A 27,856-nucleotide genomic window follows, 5' to 3' on the forward strand; every position below is an offset into this window, starting at 1 on the left:
ATCGGGGGAGAGACTCACTGGGGATCGGTGGGGAAACTCACTGGGGATCGGGGGAGAGACTCGCTGGGGATCGGGGGGGAGAGACTCGCTGGGGATCGGGGGAGAGACTCGCTGGGGATCGGGGGAGAGACTCGCTGGGGATCGGGGGGGAAACTCACTGGGGATCGGGGGAGAGACTCGCTGGGGATCGGGAGGGGAGAGACTCGCTGGGGATCGGGGGAGAGACTCGCTGGGGATCGGGGGGAGACTCACTGGGGATCTGGGGGAGAGACTCGCTGGGGATCGGGGGGAGAGACTCACTGGGGATCGGGGGGAGAGACTCACTGGGGATCGGGGGGGAGAGACTCGCTGGGGATCGGGGGGGAGAGACTCGCTGGGGATCGGGGGGGAGAGACTCGCTGGGGATCGGGGGGAGAGACTCGCTGGGGATCGGGGGAGAGACTCGCTGGGGATCGGGGGAGAGACTCGCTGGGGATCGGGGGAGAGACTCGCTGGGGATCAGGGGAGAGACTCGCTGGGGATCAGGGGAGAGACTCGCTGGGGATCGGGGAGAGAGACTCGCTGGGGTTCGGGGGAGAGACTCGCTGGGGATCGGGGGGAGAGACTCGGTGGGGATCGGGGGAGAGACTCGCTGGGGATCGGGGGAGAGACTCGCTGGGGATCGGGGGAGAGACTCGGTGGGGATTGGGGGAGAGACTCGCTGGGGATCGGGGGGGGAAACTCACTGGGGATCGGGGGAGAGACTCGCTGGGGATCGGGGGGGAGAGACTCGCTGGGGATCGGGGGAGAGACTCGCTGGGGATCGGGGGAGAGACTCGCTGGGGATCGGGGGAGAGACTCGCTGGGGATCGGGGGAGAGACTCGCTGGGGATCGGGGGAGAGACTCGCTGGGGATCGGGGGGTAGAGACTCACTGGGGATCGGGGAGAGACTCACTGGGGATCGGGGAGAGACTCACTGGGGATCGGGGAGAGACTCACTGGGGATCGGGGAGAGACTCACTGGGGATCGGGGGAGAGACTCGCTGGGGATCGGGGAGAGACTCACTGGGGATCGGGGGGCAGAGACTCATTGGGGATCGGGGGAGAGACTCGCTGGGGATCGGGGAGAGACTCACTGGGGATCGGGGGAGAGACTCGCTGGGGATCGGGGAGAGACTCACTGGGGATCGGGGAGAGACTCGCTGGGGTTTGGGGTGGGGTAGAGAATCGCTGGGGTTCAGGGGGGTAGAGACACACGGGTTCGGGGGGGGAGAGACTCACTGGGGTTCGGGGAGGTAGAGACTCACTGGGGTTCAGGGGGGGTTAGAGACTCACTGGGGTTCAGGGGGGGTAGAGACTCACTGGGGTTCGGGGGGATAGAGACTCGCTGGGGTTCGGGGGGGTAGAGAATCGCTGCGGTTCGGGGGGGTAGAGACTCGCTGGGGTTCGGGGGGGTAGAGACTCACTGGGGTTCGGGGGGGTAGAGACTCACTGGGGTTCGGGGGGGTAGAGACTCACTGGGGTTCGGGGGGGTAGAGACTCGCTGGGGTTCGGGCGGGTAGAGACTCGCTGGGGTTCGGGGGGGTAGAGACTCACTGGGGTTCGGGGGGGTAGATACTGGCTGGGGTTCGGGGGAGTAGATACTCACTGGGGTTCGGGGGGGGTAGAGACCCTGGGGTTCGGGGGGGGTAGAGACTCACTGCGGTTCGGGGCTAGAGACTCACTGGGGTTCGGGGGGGATAGAGACTCGCTGGGGTTCGGGGGGGTAGAGACTCACTGGTGTTCGGGGGGGTAGAGACTCACTGGTGTTCGGGGGGGGGGTAAAGACTCACTGGGGTTCGGGGGGGGGTAAAGACTCACTGGGGTTCGAGGGGAGGTAGAGACTCTCTGGGGTTCTGGGGGGGGTAGAGACACACTGGGGTTCGAGGGGGGTAGAGACTCGCTGGGGTACGGGGGGGTAGAGACTCGCTGGGGTACGGGGGGGTAGAGACTCACTGGGGTTCGGGGTAGAGACTCACTGGGGTTTGGGGGGGTAGAGACTCACTGGGGTTCGGGGGGGTAGAGACTCACTGGGGTTCGGGGGGGTAGAGACTCACTGGGGTTCGGGGGGTAGAGACTCGCTGGGGTTAGTGGGGGGTAGAGACTTACTGGGGTTCGGGGGGGGGGAAGTAGAGACTCACTGGGGTTCAGTGGGGGGTAGAGACTCACTGGGGTTCGGGGGGTAGAGACTCGCTGGGGTTCGGGGGGGTAGAGACTCACTGGGGTTCGGGGTAGAGACTCGCTGGGGTTCAGGGGGGGTTAGAGACTCACTGGGGTTCGGGGTAGAGACTCGCTGGGGTTCGGGGGGGTAGAGACTCACTGGGGTTCGGGGGGTCGTTGTGACTCACTGGGGTTCGGTGGGGGTGTAGAGACTCACTGGGGTTCGGTGGGGGGTAAAGACTCACTGGTGTTCGGGGGGGAAGAGACTCACTGGGGTTCGGGGGGGAAGAGACTCACTGGGGTTTGGGGGGGGGTTAGAGACTCGCTGGGGTTCGGGTGGGGTAAAGACTCACTGGGGTTCGGGGGGGGTTGTGACTCACTGGGGTTCGGGGGGGGGTTGTGACTCACTGGGGTTCGGTGGGGGTGCAGAGACTCACTGGGGTTCGGTGGGGGGGTAGAGACTCACTGGGGTTCGGGGGGTAGAGACTCGCTGGGGTTCGGGGGGGTAGAGACTCACTGGGGTTCGGGGTAGAGACTCGCTGGGGTTCAGGGGGGGTTAGAGACTCACTGGGGTTTGGGGTAGAGACTCGCTGGGGTTCGGGGGGGTAGAGACTCACTGGGGTTCGGGGGGTAGAGACTCACGGGTTCGGGGGGTCGTTGTGACTCACTGGGGTTCGGTGGGGGTGTAGAGACTCACTGGGGTTCGGTGGGGGGTAAAGACTCACTGGTGTTCGGGGGGGAATAGATTCACTGGGGTTCGGGGGGGAAGAGACTCACTGGGGTTCGGGGGGGAAGAGACTCACTGGGGTTCGGGGGGGGTTGTGACTCACTGGGGTTCGGTGGGGGTGCAGAGACTCACTGGGGTTCGGTGGGGGGGTGGAGACTCACTGGGGTTCGGGGGGGAAGAGACTCACTGGGGTTCGGTGGGGGGTAGAGACACACTGGTGTTCGGGGGGGGTTGTGACTCACTGGGGTTCGGGGGGGGAAGAGACTCACTGGGGTTCGGTGGGGGTGTAGAGACTTACTGGGGTTCGGTGGGGGGGTAGAGTCTCGGTGGGGTTTGGTGGGGGGGGGGGGGTAGAGACCTGCTAGGTTTCGGGGGTGTCGTGACTCGCTGGGGTTCGGTGGTGGTGGGGGGAGGTAGAGACTCACTGGGGTTCGGTGGGGGGGTAGAGTCTCGCTGGGGTTTGGTGGGGGGGGGGTAGAGACCTGCTAGGTTTCGGGGGTGTAGAGACTCGCTGGGGTTCGGTGGGGGTGTAGAGACTTACTGGGGTTCGGTGGGGGGGTAGAGTCTCGGTGGGGGGGGGGTAGAGACCTGCTAGGTTTCGGGGGTGTAGAGACTCGCTGGGGTTCGGTGGTGGGGGGGGGGTAGAGACTCGCTGGGGTTCGGGGGGGCGGAAGGGAAAGGGAAATGATTTTTAACAAACTTGTTGGAGTTTTTTGAGGACTTAACTCACAGAATAGATCAGGGGGAACCGGTGGATGTGATATATTTAGATTTTCAGAAAGCTTTTGAAAAGGTCCCACACAAGAGGTGAGTAAATACAATTAGATCAGATGGGATTGGGGGAAATATACTGGCATGGACTGAGAACTGGTTAATGGACAGAAAACAGAGAGTCGGTATAAATGGTCATTTTCAGGTTGGCAGGCTGTAACTAGTGGGGACCACTAGGATCAATGCTGCGGCTCCAGCTCTTCCCAATCTATATCAATGATTTGGTTGTGGGGATTAAATATAATATTTCCAAGTTTTCAGATGACACAAAACTAATTGTAAGTGTGAGAATTGTCAGGGTGAAGGCGGAAGAGTGGCATGAGGTAAATTGCTCTTTCAGAGAGCCAGCCCAGACATGATGGGCCGAATGGCCTCCTCCTGTTATGTGACAATTCTGTGAACACCTCCATTCAATCTGCAAATGTGACCCCATCCGTCATTTTGATTCTCTGCACCACTCCCACTCTGTCCTCTGACCTTGGACAGCTACACTGTTCCAGTGAAGTTCTCGGTGAGCTTGAGGAACTGTACCTCATCTTTCAATGAGACATTTTACAGCCTTACAGACTCAATACTGAGTTCAACAATTTCAGATTATAACCTCAGCCCCATTTTTTATTTTTTTGGATGACAGCTGTTGGTGATGATTCTTTCGTTCCCATTTTCATCTCCTCTCGACCCATCTTTTGTTTCTTTACTTGTCCCATTACCATCTCCTTCTGCCTTGCACTATCATCCCTTTTGTCATTTAATTTCTCTGCCCTCCACCCTCGCAGAGCCTGGAGGTAAGGAGCACGGAGCTGAAGGAGTGGGCGGATGGAGCAGCAGAGTGACCGGACAAGATAAAAAGCAAGGCCCTGGGAGTAGGCCTCAAATTGACAAGGCCTAGAGGTTGGGAAAGTGAATCTGAAAGAGTTTTGGGGCGAAGTAGCAGAGCAGCCCGAACCCCGAGAGACGTGTGTTTCAGAGAGTGAGGTAAAAAAGTGACATCAGCTCAAGGGTAGAAGCAGCTCGTTACCAAAGTCTTTCGTTTATTTCTGTAAGTTTAGTTCATCTAATAAACAGATGCATCGTAGGATACCTCAGTCCCGTGGAATGCACACCCTGTTCCATGTGGGAACTCCAGAATGCTTCTCGTGTCCCGGACAACCACATATGCAGGAAGTGTTGTCAGGTTTCGAAGCTTGTGTCACTCCGTTCCATCTATGAGGCTGAGAGCTACTTGGATAACACATTTCTGGAGGCAGTCACCCCACAGCTGAAGAGTAAATAGGCAGATAGGGAATGGGTGATCACCAGTCAAAGAGGACCAGGCAGGTAGTGTAGGAGTCCCCTCAGTATATCTTGCCCTCAAACCGGTATTCTGTTCTGAATATTGGTAAGGGTGATGGTTCCACTGGGGAGTGCAGGCAGAGCCAAGTCCACGGCACCATGGGTGGCTCAGCTGTGTGGGGGTGGTGGGGGTGAAGAGGAAGATTGGGAATGCAATAGTGATCGGGGATTCTATAGTTAGAGGATCAGACAGGTGTTTCTGCAGATGTTTGATTCCGGGGTGGGAGGTTGCGTCCCTGGTGCCAGGGTCCAGGATGTCACTGAACGGCTGAAGAACATTCTAAGGCGTGTGGGTAAACAGCCAGAGGTCGTGGTCCATAACAGTTACAGCAACATAGAAAGAAAGAGGGATGAGGTCCTGCAGGTAGACTTCAGGGAGCTTGGAAAGGGATGAATAAACATAACCTGAAAAGGGAGTAATCTCCGTATTAGTCCAGCTGCCACACACCAGTGAGTATAGAAATAAGAGGATAGTAAATGAATGTGTGGCTGGAGAGATAGTGCAGGAGGGAGGGCTTCAGATTCCTGGGACATTGGGACCTGTACAGGCCGGATGGGTTACACCACCACAGAGCAGGGAGCAATGTCCTCGTGGGGCAATTTGCTGGTGCTGTTGGAGAGGGTTTAAATAATTTGGCAGGAGGATGGGAACCAGGATGTAGCATGAGAAAGGAGAAACAAGGTGCACAAAGGATTGGGAGAGACAGGTAGCACTAAAGTAAGAAATTGTGAGCTAGTATGTGGGGTCAGACTAAGAGGAAATACAATAAGATCTAATTCAGGTTTACAGTGAATGTATGTAAATGTACAAAGCATGATAATAAAGTTAGTGAGCTGCAGGCACAGACAGACACATGGGAATACGATGTTAGAACATAGAACAGTACAGCACAGTACAGGCCCTTCGGCCCACGATGTTGTGCCAAACCTTTAACCTACTCTAAGATCAAACTAACTACCTACCCTTCATTCCACTATCATCCATGTACCTATCCAAGAGCCGCTTAAATGTCCCTAATGTATCTGCTTCTACTACCACCGCTGGCAGCGCATTCCACGCACCCACCATTCTCTGTGTAAAGAACCTACCTCTGACATCCCCCCGAAACCTTCCTCCAATCACCTTAAAATTAGGCTGCCTGGTGATAGCCCTTTCCACCCTGGGAAAAAGTCTCTGACTATCCACTCGATCTATGCCTCTCATCATCTTGTACCTCTCTATCAAGTCACCTCTCATCCTTCTTCACTCCAATGAGAAAAGCCCTAGCTCCCTCAATCTTTCTTCGTAGGACATGCCCTCCAGTCCAGGCAGCATCCTGGTAAATCTCCTCTGCACCCTCTCTAAAGCTTCCACATCCTTCCTATAATGAGGCGACCAGAACTGAACACAATATTCCAAGAGTGGTCTAACCAGGGCTTTATAGAGCTGCAGCATAACCTCGCGGCTCTTAAACTCAATCCCCCTGTTAATGAAAGCCAACACACCATACGCCTTCTTAACAACCCTATCAACTTGGGTGGCAACTTTGAGCGATCTATGGACATGGACCCCAAGATCCCTCTGTTCCTCCACACTGCCAAGAATCCTGTCTTTTAGCCTGTATTCTGCATTCAAATTCGACTTTCCAAAATGAATCACTTCACACTTTTCCAGGTTGAACTCCATCTGCCACTTCTCAGCCCAGCTCTGCATCCTGTCAATGTCCCGTTGCAACCTACAACAGCCTTCCACACTATCCACAACTCCAGCAACCTTCGTGTCATCGGCAAACTTGCTAACCCAGCCTTCCACTTCCTCATCCAAGTCATTTATAAAAATCACAAAGAGCAGAGGTTCCAGAACAGATCCTTGTGGAACACCACTGGTCACCGAGCTCCAGGCTGAATACTTTCCATCTACTACCACCCTCTGCCTTCTGTGGGCCAGCCAATTTTGTATCCAGAGTAATAGTGTAAAGGGCAGAGACAGCAGGGGGAAGGCGGGGGGAAGAGTTTCCGAAGTGTGTTCAGGAGAATTTTCCTAATCTGTACATTTTGGGTTTGACGAGGAAGGAAGCATTCCTGGATCTGGATCTAGGGAATGAGGTGAATTAAGTATCACTGGGTGAACATTTAGAGAACAGTGATCATTCTATCATAAGGTTTAGATTAGCTATGGGAAAAGACAAGGAGCAATCTAGAGTGAAAATACTGAATTGGAGGAGGACAAATTTCAGTGGGTTGAGGATGATTCTAATTTAATCGGGACAGATTCAAAGATTGGCAGGTAAAACTGTAATGGAATAATGGGCTGTTTTTAAAGAGGAGATGGTTCGGGTCCAGTTGAGGTACATTCCCACGAGGGGGAAAGGTAAATGAGTACTTTGCATCTGTCTTTACCAAGGAAGAGAATGTTGCCAAAGACATACTGAAAGAGGAGGTAGTTGACATACTAGATGGTAAAAATGACTAAAACTGAGGTACTAGAAAGGCTGACTGTACTTTGATAAATCATCAGGACTGGATGGGATGTATCCGAGAATACTGAGGGAAATGAAGGTGGAAATTGTGGAGGTACTGGTCACAATCTTCCAATCCTCCTTAAATACAGGGGGTGGTTCCAGAGGATGGAAGAATTACAAACATTACACCCTTGTTTAAAAAAGAGTGTAAGGATAAAATCAGCATTTACAGAACAGTGAGTTTATCCTCGGTGGTGGGAAAACTTTTAGAAACGATAATCTGGGACAAAATCAACGTCACTTGGACAAGTGTGGATTAAAGAAAACCAGCATGGATTTGTTAAAGGTTAATCGTGTTTCAGTAACTTGATTTGAGTTTTTTTACTGGAGTAACAGAAAGGGTTAATGAAGGTAATGCAGTTGATGTGTATATGGGCTTCCAAAAGATATTTGATAAAGTGCCACATAAAAGATTAATAGGCAAGATAAGGGCTCCTGATGTTGGGGGTAATATATTAGTGTGGATAGAGGATTGGTTAACAGACAGGAAGCAGAGAGTGGATTTAAATGGGACATTTTCAAATTGCAGGCAGTGAATAGTGGGGGTGCCGCAAGGATCAGTGCTGGGACCTCAGCTATTTACACTCTATATTAATGACTTGGATGAAGAGACAGAGAGTAATGTATCTAATTTTGCTGATGATACAAAGCTTGGTGGAAAGGTAAGCTGCGGGGAGGATGTAGAGAGGCTGAAAAGAGATATAGACAGGTTAAGTGAGTGGGCCACAAGATGGCAAATGGAGTAAAATGTAGGAAAGTGTGAAGTTGTTCACTTTGGTCGTAAAAATAGAAAAGCAGAATATTTTGTAAAAGTTGTGAAAATGGTAAGTGTTGATGTTCAGAGAGACTTGCGGGTACTCGTACAAGGAACACATAAAGTTAACATGTCGGTGCAGCAGGTTATTAGGAAGGCAAATAGCATGTTGGCCTTTATTGCAATGGGATTGGAGTACAGGAATAAAGAAGTCTTAGTAAAATTGTACAGGGCTTTGGTGAGACTGAACCTGGAATACTGTGTGTAGTTTTAGTCTCCACATTTAAGAAAGGATATACTTGCACTGGAGGCAGTGCAGCAAACATTTACTAAATTGGTCCCTGGGATGAGGGGGTTGTCCTATGATGAGACGCTGAGTAAATTGGGTCTATATTCTCTGGAGTTTAGAAGAATGAGAGGCGATCTAATTGAGACATAACAAGATTCTGAAAGGGCTTGATAGGGTAGAAGCTGAGAGATTATTCCCACTGGTCAGAGTATCTAAAACACAGGGACACAGTCTCAGGATAAGGGGTCAATCATTCAGGACTGAAACGAGGAGAAATTCCTGCACTGAAAGGGTTGTGAATCTTTGTAATTCTGTATTCCAGAGGGTTGTGGATCTCCATCATTGAATACATTTAAGTTTGGGATAGATAGATTTTTGGTCTCACAGGGAATCAAGGGATATGGGGATGGGGTAGGAATGTGGAATTGAAGCCCAAGATCAGCCATGATCGTATTGAATGGAGTAGCAGGCTCGATGGGCCGAATGGTCTATTTCTGTTCCTATTTCTTGTGCTCGTGTGTGAAGGTTTGAGCGAGGGTACAGAAATGATTTCTGAGAAAGGTTCTGGGGATGAGGGACTTCAGTTATGTGGATAGACTGGAGAAGCTGGGGGTCTTCTCCTTGGAGAAGAGAAGGTTGAGAGGAGATTGGATAAAGGTGTTCAAAATCATGAAGGGTCGCCTGCCCAACCTGAATCAGCCTGACTAAAATCATAGAATCATAGCATGATTACAGCACAGAAGGAGGCCATTCGGCCTGTCATGTCCATGCCGGCCCTTTGCAAGAGCAACTCACCTAGTCCCACTGTCCTGCCTTTTCCCCATAGCCCTGCGATTTTTTTTTTGTCTTCAGATAATTATCCAATACCCTTTTAAAAGTCATGCTTGAATCTGCCTCCACCACACTCTCCGGCAGTGCCCTCTGGTTCTGGACTCACCCACAAGAGGAAACATCCTTTCCATATCCACCTTGTCAAGACCGTTCAGGATCTTATAAACTTCAATCAAGTCTCCTCTCACTTTTCTAAACTCCAGTGAAAACAAGCCCAGTCTGTTCAGCCTTTCCTCCTAAGACAACCTGCCCATTCCAGGTATCAATCTAGTAAACCTCCTCTGAACCGCCTCCAATGCATTTACATCCTTCCTTAAATAAGGAGACCAAAACTGCACACATTCGAGATGTGGTCACACCAATGCCCTGTATAACTGAAGCATAACATCCTTACTTTTATTTTCAATTCCTTTCCTAATAAAGGATAGCATTTCATTAGCCTTCTTTATTACTTGCTGTACCTTCATACTAATGTTTTGTGACTCATGCCTTAGAACACCTAGATCCCTCTGCACCTTGGAATTCTGCAGTCATTCTCCATTTAAGTAATACTCTGCTTTTTTAATCTTCCTGCCAAAGATAACAACTTCACATTTTCCCACATTATAATGCATCTGTCAGATTTTTGCCCACTCACTCAACCTATCTATATCGGTCTGCAACCTCATGTCCTCTTCACAACAGACTTTCCAACCTATCTTTGGGTCATCTGCAAATTTAGCTACCATGCCATCGCTCCCCTCATCTGAGTCATTGATGTCAATTCTAAAAAGTTGAGGCCATTTAACAATTTATATCAATGACTTAGATGAGGGGGAATAAATACTTTTAAGAGAAGTCATCTGCTGCATTGTGTATTTTAAAAGTGAACAACACTGAGCTGTGATAGCTGTTACTGAGTGTTCCAACTTACTCAGTTACAAGGGAGAGACAATGTCCTGTCCAGATCAGGAACTCAGAACTTCACAGACAAGTAATATTCCCTTTTGCCGACAGTGTTACTTCTGTTTTCGGTGGGTATTGGAGATTGGATTCCCCATCTTCAGAAATATTTGAGAGAGGTGATGTGACTGGAATACCTTTGGATTCCTGTAATGCATTCCCACAGAAATCATAGCAGGTTTAAGGCACAGAAAGAGGCCACTTGGCCCATCGTGTCTGTGCTGGCCGAAAAATGGTCCACCTATCCTCACCCCACCTTCCAGCATTGGGTCCGTAGCCCTGCAGCTTACAGCACTTGAGCTGCATATCCAGACTCCTTTTGAATCAGTTGAGTGTCTCTGCCTCAACTATCCTTTCAGGCAGTGAGTTCCAGACTATCACCACCCTCTGGGTGAAAAGGTTTTTCCTCATCTCCCCTCTAACTTTTCTACCAATCACTTTAAATCTATGCCCCCTCATCACTGACCTCTCTGCTAAGGTGAATAGACCCTTCACCTCCACTCTATCCAGGCCCCTCAAAATTTTGTACATTTCAATCAGATTTCCCCTCAGCCTTCTCTGTTCCAAGGAGAACAACCCCAGCCTATCCAATCTTTCCTCATAGCTGCATTTTTCCAGTCCTGGCAACATCCTCATAAATCTCCTCTGTACCCTCATTTCTGTAATGAGGTGTTCAGAACTGCACACAGTACTCAAGTTGTGGCCTAACCAATGAGTTATACAGTTCCAGCAGAACCTCCCGGCTCTTGTGTTATGTACCTCGGTTAATAAAGGAAAGGATTTCTTATGCCTTCTTAACCATCTTATCGACCTGTCCTGCTACCTTCAGGGATCTGTGGACATTCACCCCAAAGTCCCTCACTTCCTCTATGCTTCTCAGTGTTTTCTCATTAATCATGTATTCCTTTGCCTTGTTTGACCTCCCCAAATGCATCAACTCACACTTCTCCAAATTGAATTCCATTTGCCACTTTTCTGCCCGTCTGACCAGACCATCAATATCTTTCTGTAGCCTACAGCTATCCTCCTCGCTACCTACCACACGGCCAATCTTTGTGTCATCCGCAAACTTCTTCATCATGCCCCCTACATTTATGTCCAAATCGTTAATATATACCACAAAAAGCAGGGGACCCAGTACTGAGCCCTGCGGAATGCCACTGGAAACAGCCCTCCAGTCACTAAAACAGCCGTCAACAATTACCCTTTGTTTCCTGCCACTGAGTCACTTTTGTATCCACCTTGCTGCATTTCTCTGGATCCCATGATATTTTATTTTTTAACCAGTCTGCCATGTGGGACCTTGTCAAATGCCTTGCTAAAACCCATGTAGACCACATCAACTGCACGACCCTCATCTATCTTCCTTGTTACTTCTTCAACAAATTCGATCAAGTTGGTCAAACAAGATCATCCCTTAACAAATCCGTGCTGACTATCCTTGATTAACCTGTGCCTTTCTAAGTGACAGCTTATACTGTCTCTCAGAATAGATTCCAATAATTGTCCCACTACTGAGGTTAGACTGACTGGCCTGTAATTATTCGGTCTATCCTTCGCTCCCTTTTTAAACAGAGGTACAATGTTAGCAATTCTCCAATCCTCCAGCATCACACCTGTATCCGGTGAGGATTGGAAAATGATGGTCAGACCTTCTGCTATTTCCTCTCTTGCTTCTTTTAACAGCCTAGGATACATTTCATCTGGCCCTGGAGATTTATCAACTTTCAAGGATGCTAATCCCATTAATACTTCCACTCTCCCTATGTTTATCACATCCAATATTTCACACTTTTCCTCCTTAATTACAATATCTGCATCGTCCCCCTCTTTTGTGAAGACAGATGTAAAGTATTCATTAAGAACCATACCAATATCTTCCTCTCCTACACATTGGTTACCTTTTTGGTCTTTTATGGGCCCTACTCTCTCCTTAGTTATCCTCTTACTCTTAATGTATTGATAAAACATCTTTGGGTTCACCTTGATTTTGCTTGCCAATATTCTTTTATGCTCTCTCTTTGCTTTCCTAATTTCCTTTTTGATTTCACCCCTCCACTTTCTATACTCTTCTCGGCTTTCTGTAGTATTGAGTTCTCGGTGTCGGACATAAGCTTTCCTTTTCTGCCTTATCTTCCCCTGTAGCTCCTTGACATCCATGGGGCTCTAGATTTGGCCGCATCACCCTTTTTCTTTGTGGGAACATGTTTACCCTGAACTGCTTGAATCTCCCCTTTGAATGTCTCCCACTGTTCTGACATTGATTTTGCTTCAAGTAGATGTCTCTAGTCCACTTTTGCTAAATCACTCCTCAGTTTAGTAAAATTGGCCGTGCCCCAATTGAGAACTCTGATTCCTGTTCTATCTCTGTCCTTCTCCATAACTATGTTAAAACTGACTGAATTATGATCACTACCACCAAAATACTCTCCCACTGCCACTCCTTCCACCTGCCCATCTTCATTTCCGAAGACTACACCTAAAACTTTTTTTTATTTCCAAAATATGCTTTATGCATAAAAAACTGTCAAAAAAAATACATTACAAAACAGTTCAAAACAGCACCAAGTCCACAATACAAAGAGTGCAAAAGAGATCAGTTTCCTTCAATACAAGAGTGAGTTGCCTCACAACCCTTCCATTTCATTTTACCTGCCATGTACATTTTGCAGCAAACAAATATTTTCTGGATACAGCCCGAGGGGTTTTCCCTGGATCCAGCCCCTCAGTTCAGCTTGGTGGGGGGACCTTACACAGTGGTCTTTCCCCATTGAGCCTTTGCTGCAGCTGCCCCAAGCTTTAGTGTGTCCCTCAGCATGTAGTCCTGGACCTTGGAATGTGCCAGTCTGCACCATTTGGTCGTGGGCAACTCTTTGCGCTGGAAGACCAACAAGTTTCGAGCAGACCAAAGGGCGTCTTTGCACCCTTTATTGTTGGACTTGCAACATACTGGGCAAAAATGTTGTCCTGAATGCACCTCAAGAATTCTATTCCCTCAATTCCTTTTACAATAAAACTATCCCAGTTAATATTGGGGTCATTAAAATCCCCTACTATTACTGCCCTACTGTTCTTGCACTTCTCAGAGATTTGCCTACATCTCTGCTCTTCTATCTCCCTCTGAATGTTTGAGGGTCGATAGTACACTCCCTGCAGTGTGATTGCCCCTTTTTTATTGCTTAGCTCAATCCATATGGCCTCATTTGATGAACCTTCCAACATATAATCCCTTCTCACAGCTTCCACTCCCCCTCCTTTCTTATTCCCCACTATCACATCTGAAAACCCTGTAACCAGGAACGTTGAGCTGCCATTCCTGTCCCTCCTTCAGCCATGTTTCTGTAATAGCTGTGATATCATACTGCCATGTGTCTATCTGTGCCCTCAGCTCATCTGCTTTATTTGCTATACTCTTTGCATTGAAATAGATACCCTTGAGCACTGCCAAACTCTTCTTTAAATTTTCTAACCCTCGTTTCCTCTGTCTTCCAGACTCATGCATTAATTTTCCGATGTCCATTTTCATTTCTGATTTTGTTCCAGCTGAGTTTATCCTCAGGTCCCCATCCCCCTGCCAAACGAGTTTAAACCCTCCCCAACAGCACTAGTAAAACGTCCTGCAAGGAACTCAGTCCCGGCTCTGTTCAGGTGCAACCTGTCAGGCCTGTACAGGCCCCATCTCCCCCAGAGCCGGTCCCAATGTCCCAGCTGAAGCCCTCCCTCCTGCACCATCTTTCCAGCCTCACATTCATCTGTCTTATCCTTCTATTTCTATACTGACTTGCACGTGGCACTGGGATTAATCCAGAGATTACTACTTTTGAGGTCCTGCTTGCTAATTTCTTGCCTAGCTCCCTAAATTCTGACTGCAAGACCACGTCCCTCTTTCTACCTATGTCATTGGTTCCGATGTGGACCATGACTGCTGGCTGTTCACCCTTCAGGATGCTCTGCAGCCGCTCAGTGACATCCTTGACCCTGGCACCAGGGAGGCAACACACCATCCTGAATTCACGTCTGCAGCCACAGCCCCACCACCCGCTCCCCCCACCCCCCCCCCCCCCACCCCCATGAACCTGGCTCTGGCTGCTCTCCCTAGGTGAAGCATCACTTTCTTCAGTATTCAGAACTGAATACCTGTTGAAGAGTGAGATGCACTCAGGGGTCTCTTGCACTACCTGCCTGATTCTTTTTGACTGCCTTGTGGTCACCTATTCCCTCTTTCCCTGTATACACTTAAGCTGTGAGGTGACCACATCTATAAACGTACTATCCATGTAGCTCTCATCCTCATGGATGCACCTCAGTGTCACCAGCTGCCGCTCAAGTTCCAAAACCTGGCGTTCAAGCTGCTTCAGTTGACGACACTTCTTGCACAAATGGTTCTCCAGGATACGGGAAGCATCCTGGATCTCCCACATAGCACAGGAGGTGCACTCAACAAGGTTGAAGCAACCTTGCCATTCCTTAATTTATTAGTTGACTCTTTGCTCTGCTAAAAATAACCTTACAAATACTAAAACTGCTTAGAATAAAAATACCAGCTACTCACTTGTTCCTTATTTGCAAGCTATTTACACACACACCCTAACAGTAATGTACATGCCCAGCTATTGAGAGTTATTCCCTAACAGCAATTAATCACCAACCAATCACCTTACAGCTTTCCTGTGACGTCACTGTTCACTTTTTGTTTTCAAACGCCTGGACTCCTCTCCGCTGCTCTCCCAGAAGGGAAGTGATCTAGGCCTCAATCCTCGAGCTCTATTTATCCGCTCCTTACTCCCTGTTCTTCCCACATGGTATGAGCAGGCCCAATGCATGATGATGTCATTAAACATGTTAATTGGCCATCTTGGTGTCTGTCTTTCTTTACCAGTTCCTCCCAATATATAACAATTCCAGAGTGTGTCCCATGCAATAAATGCACATTTTGATTTCTTTACAATAATTTCAAATATATTCTTTTGTGTGGCACTGCTGCAGATTTACTTCAATTTCCTGGGGACTGGCAGTGCTGCTGCCCGTTACCGCACAGAGTTCTTCAATGATACATCGTCTCATTCTGCCCTGTCTCAGCTCATCTGCTGCTGAAACCCTCTTCAATGCCTGTCAATCCAGGGAATCAAGGCAAATCAGCTGTGGTGCTATACAAATGTATTTCTCCTCCATTGTTTTTAAATGTATAAATATCAAGATATTATTGTCAAATGAGATAGGTTCTAAAATGAGCTGAGACTATGGCCGGAGTTTAACAGTCCCCCACAGGAGCAGGCTGGTGGTGAGGGTGGCGGGTCGTAAAATTGAGTGGGAGGTGGGGGGAGGGGGGGCGGAATCATTCCTGACACCTTCCTGCCCCCGCTGTAATTTTTCAAAGGGCAGTGGTGAGAAACACCCCGCCTGCCCCAGACCATTCAATGACCTTAAGTGGCCAATTAACGGCTACTTAAGGGTCTCCTCCCACCACCGCTGGGGTGAGCCCTCCTGATCGGGCACCCTGTGCCTCATGGATGGCCCCCCCATTGCACAACAACCCCCCCCCTCCACCCCACACCGATCACACTTGCCTCACCAGGACCTGGCCGATTGTCCCTGGCGAGGCCCCAAAACTTATCTCCCTTCTGGGGCCGACGTCCATGATCCTGCTGCTGGCTGGGTGCAGTGCCAGAAATGGCCACCGCTCCTGGTGCTGTGGCTGGGACTGTGAGCTGCCGGCTCTCTGATTGGCCAGCAGCTCCATTAGGCGGGACTTCCTGCCTCAGAGAGGCGGAAGAGGCCCAAGATCACTTAAGGGCCTGGGGCACATAAAATGTTAGTGTGGCTCCCAGGCCCAGTGGAGGCGGGCTCACCCCCAACTTTTTGACTGGTGGGCGGGGTCTCCCGCCAAATGTAAAATTCCGGCATATTTCATGCAACTGGAGGATTGCAGTTAGGCTCCAACTGGAGGATTGCATCCAGTTCTGGTCACCACACTTCAGGAAGAATGTGAGGGTCCTTGAGAGGATGCAGAGGAGATTTACCAGAATGGTTCCAGGGATGGAGGATTTTAGTTACAAGGTTAGGTTGGAAAAACTGTGTTTGTTCTCCTTCGAATAAAGGAGATTGAGGGGAGATTTAATCGAAATGTAGAAGATTGTGACAGGTTTAGATAAGTTAGACAAGGAAGAGTGGTTTTCTATTCACAAATGGTACAAGGACTCGGGGACACAGATTGAAAGTTTTGGGTAAGAGATGCAGGGGGGATGTGAGGAAGCACTTACTTACACAGTGGGTGGTAATGACCTGGAACTCACTGCCCACAAGGGTGGTGGAAGTGAAGATGATCAATGACTTCATTGGGAATCGAGCCGGGGAGTGGGACTGACTGTGGAGAGTGGCATAAACTCGATGGGCCGAATGACATCCTTCTGTGTGTAAATGTCTCAATAATTCTGAAGTATTATTTTTGCTGAGGTGGATTTAGAAACTGAAAAGGGAAGTGACATGATGGTGCATAATTTATTCTCTAGTATGGTGATTTATTTTATTCATTTTGGGAATATGGGTGTCGCTGGCAAGGTGCCCTCATTCAGGCAAGTGAAATGTATTCCGTCACACTCCTGACTTGTGTCTTGTAGGTGATGGAAAGGTTTTGGGGAGATGGGAGGTGAATTACCGCAGAATACCCAACCTCTGATCTGCTCTTGTAGCTACAGTATTTATGTTCAAGAAAGAGTTAGATATAGTTCTTAGGGCTAATGGGATCAAGGGATATGGAGAGAAAGCGGGAACAGGTTACTGAGTTTGGATGATCAGCCATGATCGTATTGAATGGTGGAGCAGACTCAAAGGGCCGAATGATCAACTCCTGCTCTTATTTTTCTATGTTTCTATATGGCTGGTCCAATTAAGTTTCTGGTCAATGGTGACCCAAGAATGTTGCGGGTGGGGGATTCAGCTGTGATAAAGCCATTGAATGTCAAGGAAAGATGATTAGATTCTCCCATGTTGGAGATGGTCATTGCCTAGAACTTGTGAAATGTGAATGTTATTTGCCATTTATCAGCCCAAGCCTGAATGTTGTCCAGGTCTTCCTGCATGTTGCCATGGGCTCCTTCAGTATCTGAGGGCTTGCAAATGGAACATAAACACTGTGTAATCATCAGAAACATCCCCAGTCTGACCTTATGATGAAGGGAAGGTATGATGAAGCAGCTGAAGATGGTTGGACCGAGGGCGCTGCCCTGAGGAACGCCTGTCATGATTTCTTGGGGCTGAGATGATTGCTCTCCAACATCCACAACCATCTTCCGTTGTGCCAGGTATGACTAGGGAGAGTTGTCTCCCTCTATCGCTATTAACTTCGATTTTACTGGAGCTCCTTGATTCCACACTTGATCAAATGCTCCCTTGATGTTAAGGGAGTCAATCTCACCTCACCTCTGGAATTCAGTTCTTTTGTCCATGTTTAGACCAAGGTCATAATGAGGTTTGGAGCCGAATGCTCCTGGCAGAACTGAGTATTGGTGAGCAGGTTATTAGTGAGTAAATGTCACTTGATAACACAGTCGACAACACCTGATTATTGAGAGTCGACTGATGGGACAGTAATTGGCCAGATTCGATTTCATAGAATCGCAGAAACCTATTCAGCCATTCAGCCCATCGTTACTATACTGGCTCTTTGAAAGAGCTTGGTCCCACACTCCCTTTTTTTGTCTGTAACCTGTCAGTTCTTCATCCTCAAGTACCTATCCAACTGTTTTAAATTATTTGTGGAATCAGTTTCCACCACCTTTTCAGGTAGAACATTCCAGATTCCATAAACACTCTGAGTGAAACATTTCTCCTCATCGCCCCTCTACACTTTTTTCCAATGTTTTTAAATCAATGACTTCTGATTCTTAACCACTTGTCAGAGGGAATAATTTTTCTCTATCAAAGTCTCTCATCATATTGAAAACCTCTATTAGGTCACATCTTAACCTTCTCTGTTCCAAGAAGAACAGTCCTAACTTTTCCAACTTCTTCCCATAACTGAATTCCCTCATCCCTGGTAACATCCTGGTAAATCTCCTCTGTAACCTTTCGAAGGCTTTTACATTTTTCCTGAAGTGTGTTGCCCAGTATTGTCCACAAAACTCCAGCCGGGACCGAACCAGTTGTTTATAAAGTTCCAGCATGATCTCTTTGCTTTAATAATCTATTCCTTTATTTATAAATTCAAGGAAGACATATGTCTTTTTAACCACCTTATTAACTTTCCCTCCCACCTTTAAGAATTTATGGATGTGAACAACAAGGTCTCTGTTCATCCACACTTTTCAAAATCGTGCAATTTATCGGATACTGTCTTTCCATATTGGTCCTCCCACAGTGCATCACTTTGCACTTCTCTGCATTGAGCTCATCTGCCAAACTTATGTCCATTTCATCATCCTGTCTGTGTCATCCTGAAGTCTACAATGATCCTCATCACTATCTACTACATTGCCAAGCTTTGTATCATCTGCAAACTTTATAATGTTGCTTCCTGCACCCGAGTCTATCTCCTTTGTTAAAATTGAAAAGTCAAAACTGATCCTTGGGAAACACCACAGCAAACACCTCCCTATGGTAGCATATTGGTAATGTTACTGGACTAGGAAATAATGTGTTTGACTGTTAACTGCTCTCTGAAATGGCCTAGCAAGCCACTCAGTTAGATCAAATCACTACAGAAAAAAGCACTATGTGGCTGCAGTGGTTCAAGAAAGCAGCTCACCACCACCTTCTCAAGGGCAATTGTGATGGGCAATAAATGCTGGCCTTACCAGCAATGCTCACAACCCAAGAATGAATAAAACAAGTCTGAAAAACATCCAGCCACCATCTGCTTCCTGTCATTGAGTCAATTCTGTGTCCATATCGCCACTTTCCTCTGAATTCCATAGGCTTCCATCTTCTTAACAAGTCTCCCATGTGGCACTTTGTCAGATGCCTTCCAATATCCAGATATAGAATATCTAATGCACTACCTCAGTAAAACTCAATTCCACTTTTCATTACTGAACCTATTTAATTTCAATCTATTTCTATTTGCTGTTTTGCAACCTTATATTTTTAATAATTTCGTTTTCTGTCACTTCTGTTAAATCACTGTGTACACCGTGTCTAAATACTCATTCGGCAAGATATTTAATTTGAACTTGAGCAATATGGGTTGATAATTTAATCCATTGACTTGGTGGTATAGAAATGGTGCCTATATATGAGTAGTCAGAGGAGGAGTGGGGCCTATTAGGGACAGAGAGGCTTAGAGGCACCGGGCTTGGTTGGGTTCCCCTTGTTTGAATGTTCCTGGCCTGTACCTGAAGCATCTCTTCCTTAAAGATAACCCATTGTTCCGATACAGCTCTTCCTGACAGTCTTTGGTTCCGTTCTACCCTGGCTAGATCCCTTCTCATTGCATTGAAATTAGCCCTCTTCCAATCTAGACATTCTAACTTATTTTGTTTCTTGCTTTTCTGTATTACTTCTCCAAACCTTATAATACGATGATCACTCTTACCCATGTACACCCTCACAGTCACTTGGTCCACTTGTCCCACCTCATTTCCCAGCACCACATCCAGCAATGCCTCCTTTCTAGTTGGGCTGAGAACATATTGATCACAGACATTTTAGAAAATCTGCCCCGATTTAACCTTGACTCTAAAATTATCCCAATTGACATTTGGGTAATTAAAGTCCCCCAATATAACCACTCTATAGTTCTTGTACATCTCTGACTTCCCTGCAGATTTGCTCCTCTATCTCTCTCTCACTATTTGGAGGCCTATAGAATACGTGAGAAGCAGAATGGAGACTGGATTCAATCTCACTTTGAAGAAATGGAACCTGTCATAGCCGTCAAGTGCACTGCACTATTGAACTACAAGAAAGCCCCCAGCAAGCTAACATCCTTAGCACTTAAAGTAGCCAGAAGCACTGAGCAAAGAACAGCCAGGCGCTGTACAAATGACCACTGGCAACACCTATGCAGTCGTATTCAGCTGGCCTCCGACACCAGAAACATCAGAGGACTGTATGACGGCATTAAGAGAGCTTTTGGGCCAAACATCAAGAAGATCGGCCCCCCCTCAAGTCTAAATCAGGAGAAACGAGTAAGCAAATGGACCGCTGGGTTGAGCACTACCTAGAACTGTACTCCAGGGAAAATGTTGTCACTGAGACTGCCCTCAATGTAGCCCAGTCTCTGCCAGTCATGGATGAGCTGGACGTATAGCCAACAAAATCGGAACTCAGTGATGCCATTGATTCTCTAGCCAATGGAAAAGCCTCTGGAAAGGCATTACCCCTGAAATACTCAAGTGTGCCAAGCCTGCTATACTCTCAGCACTCCATGAACTGCTTTGCCTGTGCCGGGAAGAGGGAGCAGTACCACAGGACATGCACGATGCCAATATCATCACCCTCTCTAAGAACAAGGGTGATGGCAGTGACTGCAACAACTAGCGTGGAATCTCCCTGCTCAGCATAATGGGGAAAGTCTTCGCTCGAGCCATTTTAAACAGACTCCAGAAGCTGGCTGTGCGTGTCTACCCTGAGGCACAGTGCGGCTTTCGAGCAGAGAGATCCATTATTGATATGCTGTTCTCCCTTCGCCAGCTACAGGAGAAATGCCGTGAACAACAGATGCCCCTCTATGTTGCCCTCATAGATCTCACCAAAGCCTTTGACCTCGTCAGCGGACATGGTCTCTTTTGACTACAAGCAAAGATCGGATGTTCACCAAAGCTACTAAGTATCATCACCTCATTCCATGACAATATGAAAGGCACAATTCAGCATAGCGGTGCCTCATCAGACCCCCTTCCAATCCTGAGTGGCGTGAATCAGGGCTGTGTTCTCGCACCGACACTGTTTGGGATCTTCTTCTCCCTGCTGCTCTCACATGCATTCAAGTCGTCAGAAGAAGGAATTTTCTTCCACACAAGATCAGATGGCAGGTTGTTCAACCTTGCCCGTCGAAGAGCGAAGACCAAAGTACGGTCCTCATCAGGGAACTCCTCTTTGCTGACGATGCTGCATTAACATCCCACAGAGAAGAGTGCCTGCAGAGACTCATCGACAGGTTTGCGGCTGCCTGCAACGAATTTGGCCTAACCATCAGCCTCAAGAAAACGAACATCATGGGACAGGACGTCAGAAATGCTCCATCCATTAATATCGGCGACCACACTCTGGAAGTGGCTCAAGAGTTCACCTACCTAGGCTCAACTATCACCTGTAACCTGTCTCTAGATGCAGAAATCAACAAGCGCATGGGAAAGGCGTCTGCTGCTATGTCCAGACTGGCCAAGAGGGTGTGGGAAAATGGCCCACTGACACGGAACACAAAAGTCCAAGTGTATCAAGCCTGTATCCTCAGTACCTTGCTGTACAGCAGCGAGGCCTAGACAACGTATGTCAGCCAAGAGCGGCGTCTCAACGCATTCCATCTTCGCGGCCTCCGGAGAATCCTTGGCATCAGGTAGCAGGACCGTATCTCCAACGCAGAAGTCCTCGAGACAGCCAACATCCCCAGTATGTATGCCCTACTGAGCCAGTGGCACTTGAGATGGCTTGGCCATGTGAACTGCATGGAAGATGGCAGGATCCCCAAGGATGTATTGTACAGTGAGCTCATCACTGATGTCAGACCCACCAGCCGTCCATATCTCCACTTTAAAGACGTTTGCAAACGTGACATGAAGTCCTGCGACATTGAGCACAAGTTGTAGGAGTCAGTTGCCAGCGATCGCCAGAGCTAGCGGACAGCTATGAAGGCGGGGCTGAACAGAAGCGAGTCGAAGAGACTCAGCAGTTGGCAGGAAAAGAAACAGAAGTGTAAGGAGAGAGCCAACTGTGTAACAGCCCCGACAACAATTTCACCTGCATCGGCTGTGGAAGAATTGGCCTTTATAGCCACTCCAGGCACTGCTCCACAAAACACTGACCACCTCTAGGTGCTTACCCATTGTCTCTTGAGGCCAAAAAGGAAAGGATAGAATACCCTTAGCAGTGTGACCATCCCCTTTCTGCTCCTCAACTCTAACCAAGTGGATTCTGCCCTTGCCCCTTCAAGGACATCCTCCCTTTCCAGCACTGCAATGTCTTCCCCAATCAGGAATACCACCCACCTCCCTTTTTTCCTTCTCTATCTTTTCTGAGCACTTTATATCCTTGTATATTAAGCACCCAGTTTTCACCATTTTTAACCATGTTTCCGTTATTGTCACTACAACATATTCCCATACTATTTGTGCTTGTAGCTCAACAATCTCATCTAGAACACTTGGTGCATTTACACACATGTATTGTAATCCTGTCTTTGCATTCCTCATCGTCCTTCTCAGTCCATTCCCATCCAATCGAGAACTACTCTCTTCTCTTGTACTGTCTAACACTCTCACTCTGACGCCACCTAATTCTTTGCTATTTTCTACACTAATGCTATCTGTCCCTTCCAATTCTCTGTGCACTGTGACGTGCCTCTTGTATTATCTCCTGGTTCCCACATCCCTGCCAAGTTAGTTTAAACCCTCACCAATAGCACCAGCAAATCACCCCACAAGGAATCTTGTCCCAGCTCTGTTCAGGTACAACCTGTCCGGCCTGTACATGTCCCAACTTCTCCAGAACTGGTCCCAGTGCCCCAGTAATCTATAGCCCCCCCTCCTGCACCATCTTTCCAGCCACGCATTCACCTGCACGATCCTCCTATTTCTATACTCACTTGCTTTCATGCACTTCAGGTTCTTCCTCTAAATTACAGCTAATGGGATACGGAGAGTCTCCTGACAACACAGAGCATGTGCAGAGCGATCGCCAACATCATCTGTGTATCTGAGCAGTTTCCATCTTCCAGTATGTGTCTGCGCATTCACGTATCAACTTCACCACGTTATGACGTCAGATGTAATGATGCCCGAGTGTTCCTTCACTCCTCAATGGCCGCGATCACCACCTCCATCCCCTCCAACACTACCCCACTCTCTACCGCAATCACTACCTCCATCCCCTCCAACACTACCCAACTCCCTCCCGTGATCACCACCTCCATCCCCTCCAACACTATCCCACTCTCTACCGCAATCACCGCCTCCATCCCCTCCAACACTACCCCACTCCCTCCTGCGATCACCACCTCCATCCCCTCCAACACTATCCCACTCCCTCCCGTGATCACCACCTCCATCCCCTCCAACACTACCCCACTCTCTACCGCAATCACCGCCTCCATCCCCTCCAACACTACCCCACTCCCTCCTGCGATCACCACCTCCATCCCCTCCAACACTATCCCACTCCCTCCCGTGATCACCACCCCCATCCCCTCCAACACTATCCCACTCTCTACCGCAATCACTACCTCCATCCCCTCCAACACTACCCCACTCCCTCCCACAATCACCGCCTCCATCCCGCCGCTCCCACCTGCTCACCGCTCCATCCTGCCGCTCCCACCTGCTCACCACTTCATCCTGCCGCTCCCACCTGCTCACCGCTCCATCCCGCTGCTCCTGCCTGCTCACCACTCTATCCCTCTGCTCCCGCCTGCTCACCACTCCATCCCGCTGCTCCTGCCTGCTCACCACTCCATCCCACTGCTCCCGTCTGCTCACCGCTCCATCCCGCTACTCCGCCTGCTCACCGCTCTATCCCGCTGCTCCCGCCTGCTCACCGCTCCATCCCGCTACTCTGCCTGCTCACCGCTCCATCCCGCTGCTCCTGCCTGCTCACCACTCCATCCTGCTCCTCCCACCTGCTCACCGCTCTATCCCGCTGCTCCCGCCTGCTCACCGCTCCATCCCGTTACTCTGCCTGCTCACCACTCCATCCCGCTACTCCCACCTGCTCATCGCTCTATCCCGCTGCTCCCGCCTGCTCACCGCTCCATCCCGCTGCTCCCGCCTGCTCACCGCTCTATCCCGCTGCTCCCGCCTGCTCACCGCTCCATCACGCTACTCCCGCCTGCTCACCGCTCTATCCTGCTGCTCCCGCCTGCTCACCGCTCCATCCCGCTGCTCCCACCTGCTCACCGCCCCATCACGCTGCTCCTGCCTGCTCACCACTCCATCCCGCTACTCCCGCCTGCTCACCACTCCATCCCGCTGCTCCCGCCTGGTCACCGCTCCATCCCGCTACTCCCGCCTGCTGACCGCTCCATCCCGCTACTCCCGCCTGCTTACCGCTCCATCACGCTACTCCCGCCTGCTCACCGCCTTATCCTGCTGCTCCCGCCTGCTCACCGCTCCATCCCGCTGCTCCCACCTGCTCACCGCCCCATCCCGCTGCTCCCGCCTGCTCGCCACTTCATCCCGCTGCTCCTGCCTGCTCACAGCTCCATCCCGCTGCTCCCGCCTGCTCACTGCTCCATCCCGCTGCTCCCGCCTGCTCACTGCTCCATCCCGCTGCTCCTGCCTGCTCACAGTTCCATCCCGCTGCTCCCGCCTGCTCACAGCTCCATCCTGCTGCTCCCGCCTGCTCACCGCTCCATCCCGCTGCTCCTCCCTGCTCCCGCCTGCTCACCGCCCTATCCCACTGCTCCCGCCTGATCACCGCCCCATCCCGCTGCTCCCGCCTACTCACCGCTCCATCCCGCTGCTCCCGCCTGCTCACCGCTCCATCCCGCTGCTCCCGCCTGCTCACCGCCCCATCCCGCTGCTCCCGCCTGCTCACCACCCCATCCCGCTGCTCCCGCCTGCTCACTGCCGCATCCCGCTGCTCCCGCCTGCTCACCTCTTCATCCCGCTGCTCCTGCCTGCTCACAGCTCCATCACGCTGCTCCCGCCTGCTCACCTCTTCATCCCGCTGCTCCTGCCTGCTCACAGCTCCATCCCGCTGCTCCCGCCTGCTCACTGCTCCATCTAGCTGCTCCCGCTTGCTCACCGCTCCATCCCGCTGCTCCCGCCTGCTCATCACTGCATCCCGCTGCTCCCGCCTGCTCTCCGTCCCATCCCGCTGCTCCCGCCTGCTCACCGTCCCATCCTGCTGCTCCCGAATCCATCCCACCTCTCACTTCCCGCCTTGCAGCTAGCAGCCCACTCGCTCCCAACCCACCACCTCTCTGAGCAGTGAGGCAAGGAGCGAGAGTGGGAGGGAAAAGTGAGCAAATGGGCTTGGAAGAGAACGGCAAGATCGAGTGGTGAGCAGTCGAGAACGGCGGGATGGAGCGGCGGGAAGGCAGGTGCAGGAGGGAGCAGGGAAGCGAAGTGGCGATCCCGGGATGCAGTGGAGTGCTGTTCGGGAGTGGGGTGGAGACAGCGATCACAGCCATTGAGGGGTGAGGGGGTTTGGGTTCAATTCTTGTTTTGTGACAAATTGAGCAGCGCCATCTTTATTACTGGCAGCTGCCTGAGACGTCACAGACAGCGAGATTTCAGTCAATGAGGCTGCAATTGTGATATGGCAGTACTGCGCCACCTAGTGGTTGCGCTGTCTGAAAACGCAGCCTTTAACTAATGGTCTTTACATGTCCTGCAGGAGGGAATTGTGTGGTTCACAGAAAACCAAAACTGAAATGTGGAATCTGATCCCAAAACACCAATTAAAAGTCCTGAAATACAATGTAATAAAAAGGAATGTATCTTATTTAGTTGCACTGGAACAGTGGTCATGGTCATAGGCCTTTATTTAAGGGTATTTTTCACGTAATTTTTTTTGAGTTGTCAGTTTTTGAGTTTATTCTTTCTTGTGTTACAATAATAAGATCTTACCTTCACAGTCACAAATTCTCTTCCACTCTGGAAATAGAAACAACAAATGAGACTGGAGTAATCTCTCAGTGATCTAATACATTATTAATTACACAGAAAAGAGTTTTACAGGCATTTTTAAACATAATAGATACCTCCTAATGGACCTCGTGTGACATTACTCACTGCAAATTGGAAGCTAATTTTATCAGGGAACAAGTACAATTGCTTTGCCTGACGGCAGTGCCTGTCACATATTCAGTGCCCACAATATTCCCCTCATCGAGTTTAATAGGCAGAAAACCGTGGGCACTTTTGGAATAAATTTACTCATCTGTCCACCCAGCATTTCTCGAGAATTTCTCGGATCTGTCAGTATTGTGAATTGCTCAGATCTGTCAGTATTGGGAATTGCTCGGATCAGTCAGTATTGGGAATTACTCGGATCTGTCAGTATTGGGAATTGCTGGGTTCTGTCAATATTGTGAATTGCTGGGTTCTGACAGTATTGTGAATTGCTGGGTTCTGTCAATATTGTGAATTGCTGGGTTCTGTCAGTATTGTGAATTGCTGGGTTCTGTCAGTATTGTGAATTGCTGGGTTCTGACAGTATTGTGAATTGCTGGGTTCTGTCAATATTGTGAATTGCTGGGTTCTGTCAGTATTGTGAATTGCTGGGTTCTGTCAATATTGTGAATTGCTGGGTTCTGTCAGTATTGTGAATTGCTGGGTTCTGTCAATATTGTGAATTGCTGGGTTCTGTCAATATTGTGAATTGCTGGGTTCTGACAGTATTGTGAATTGCTGGGTTCTGTCAGTATTGTGAATTGCTGGGTTCTGTCAATATTGTGAATTGCTGGGTTCTGTCAGTATTGTGAATTGCTGGGTTCTGTCAGTATTGGGAATTGCTGGGTTCTGTCAGTATTGGGAATTGCTGGGTTCTGTCAATATTGTGAATTGCTGGGTTCTGTCAGTATTGTGAATTGCTGGGTTCTGTCAGTATTGTGAATTGCTGGGTTCTGACAGTATTGTGAATTGCTGGGTTCTGTCAGTATTGTGAATTGCTGGGTTCTGTCAGTATTGTGAATTGCTGGGTTCTGTCAGTATTGTGAATTGCTGGGTTCTGACAGTATTGTGAATTGCTGGGTTCTGTCAATATTGTGAATTGCTGGGTTCTGTCAGTATTGTGAATTGCTGGGTTCTGTCAGTATTGTGAATTGCTGGGTTCTGTCAGTATTGTGAATTGCTGGGTTCTGACAGTATTGTGAATTGCTGGGTTCTGTCAATATTGTGAATTGCTGGGTTCTGTCAGTATTGTGAATTGCCGGGTTCTGTCAATATTGTCAATTGCCGGGTTCTGACAGTATTGTGAATTGCTGGGTTCTGTCAGTATTGGGAATTGCTGGGTTCTGTCAATATTGTGAATTGCTGGGTTCTGTCAATATTGTGAATTGCTGGGTTCTGTCAGTATTGGGAATTGCTGGGTTCTGTCAATATTGTGAATTGCTGGGTTCTGTCAATATTGTGAATTGCTGGGTTCTGTCAGTATTGTGAATTGCTGGGTTCTGTCAGTATTGTGAATTGCTGGGTTCTGTCAGTATTGTGAATTGCTGGGTTCTGTCAGTATTGGGAATTGCTGGGTTCTGTCAATATTGTGAATTGCTGGGTTCTGTCAGTATTGTGAATTGCTGGGTTCTGTCAGTATTGTGAATTGCTGGGTTCTGTCAATATTGTGAATTGCTGGGTTCTGTCAATATTGTGAATTGCTGGGTTCTGTCAGTATTGTGAATTGCCGGGTTCTGTCAATATTGTGAATTGCCGGGTTCTGA

The 27,856-nt window shown here is 49.1% G+C and overlaps 1 protein-coding gene across 1 annotated transcript in view; it reads right to left on the reverse strand.

Moving 5' to 3' along the window:
* Positions 1-27,856, reverse strand: part of LOC137345674 (butyrophilin subfamily 1 member A1-like) — a 97,643-nt gene that overhangs the window by 10,429 nt on the left and 59,358 nt on the right. The window contains exon 7 of the mRNA XM_068008938.1: positions 26,049-26,075. Coding sequence (XP_067865039.1) covers positions 26,049-26,075 — 27 coding nt within the window. The remainder of the gene's footprint in view (positions 1-26,048; positions 26,076-27,856) is intronic.

The sequence above is a fragment of the Heterodontus francisci genome, chromosome 29, assembly GCF_036365525.1.
Source record: "Heterodontus francisci isolate sHetFra1 chromosome 29, sHetFra1.hap1, whole genome shotgun sequence".
Classification (NCBI taxonomy): domain Eukaryota; kingdom Metazoa; phylum Chordata; class Chondrichthyes; order Heterodontiformes; family Heterodontidae; genus Heterodontus; species Heterodontus francisci.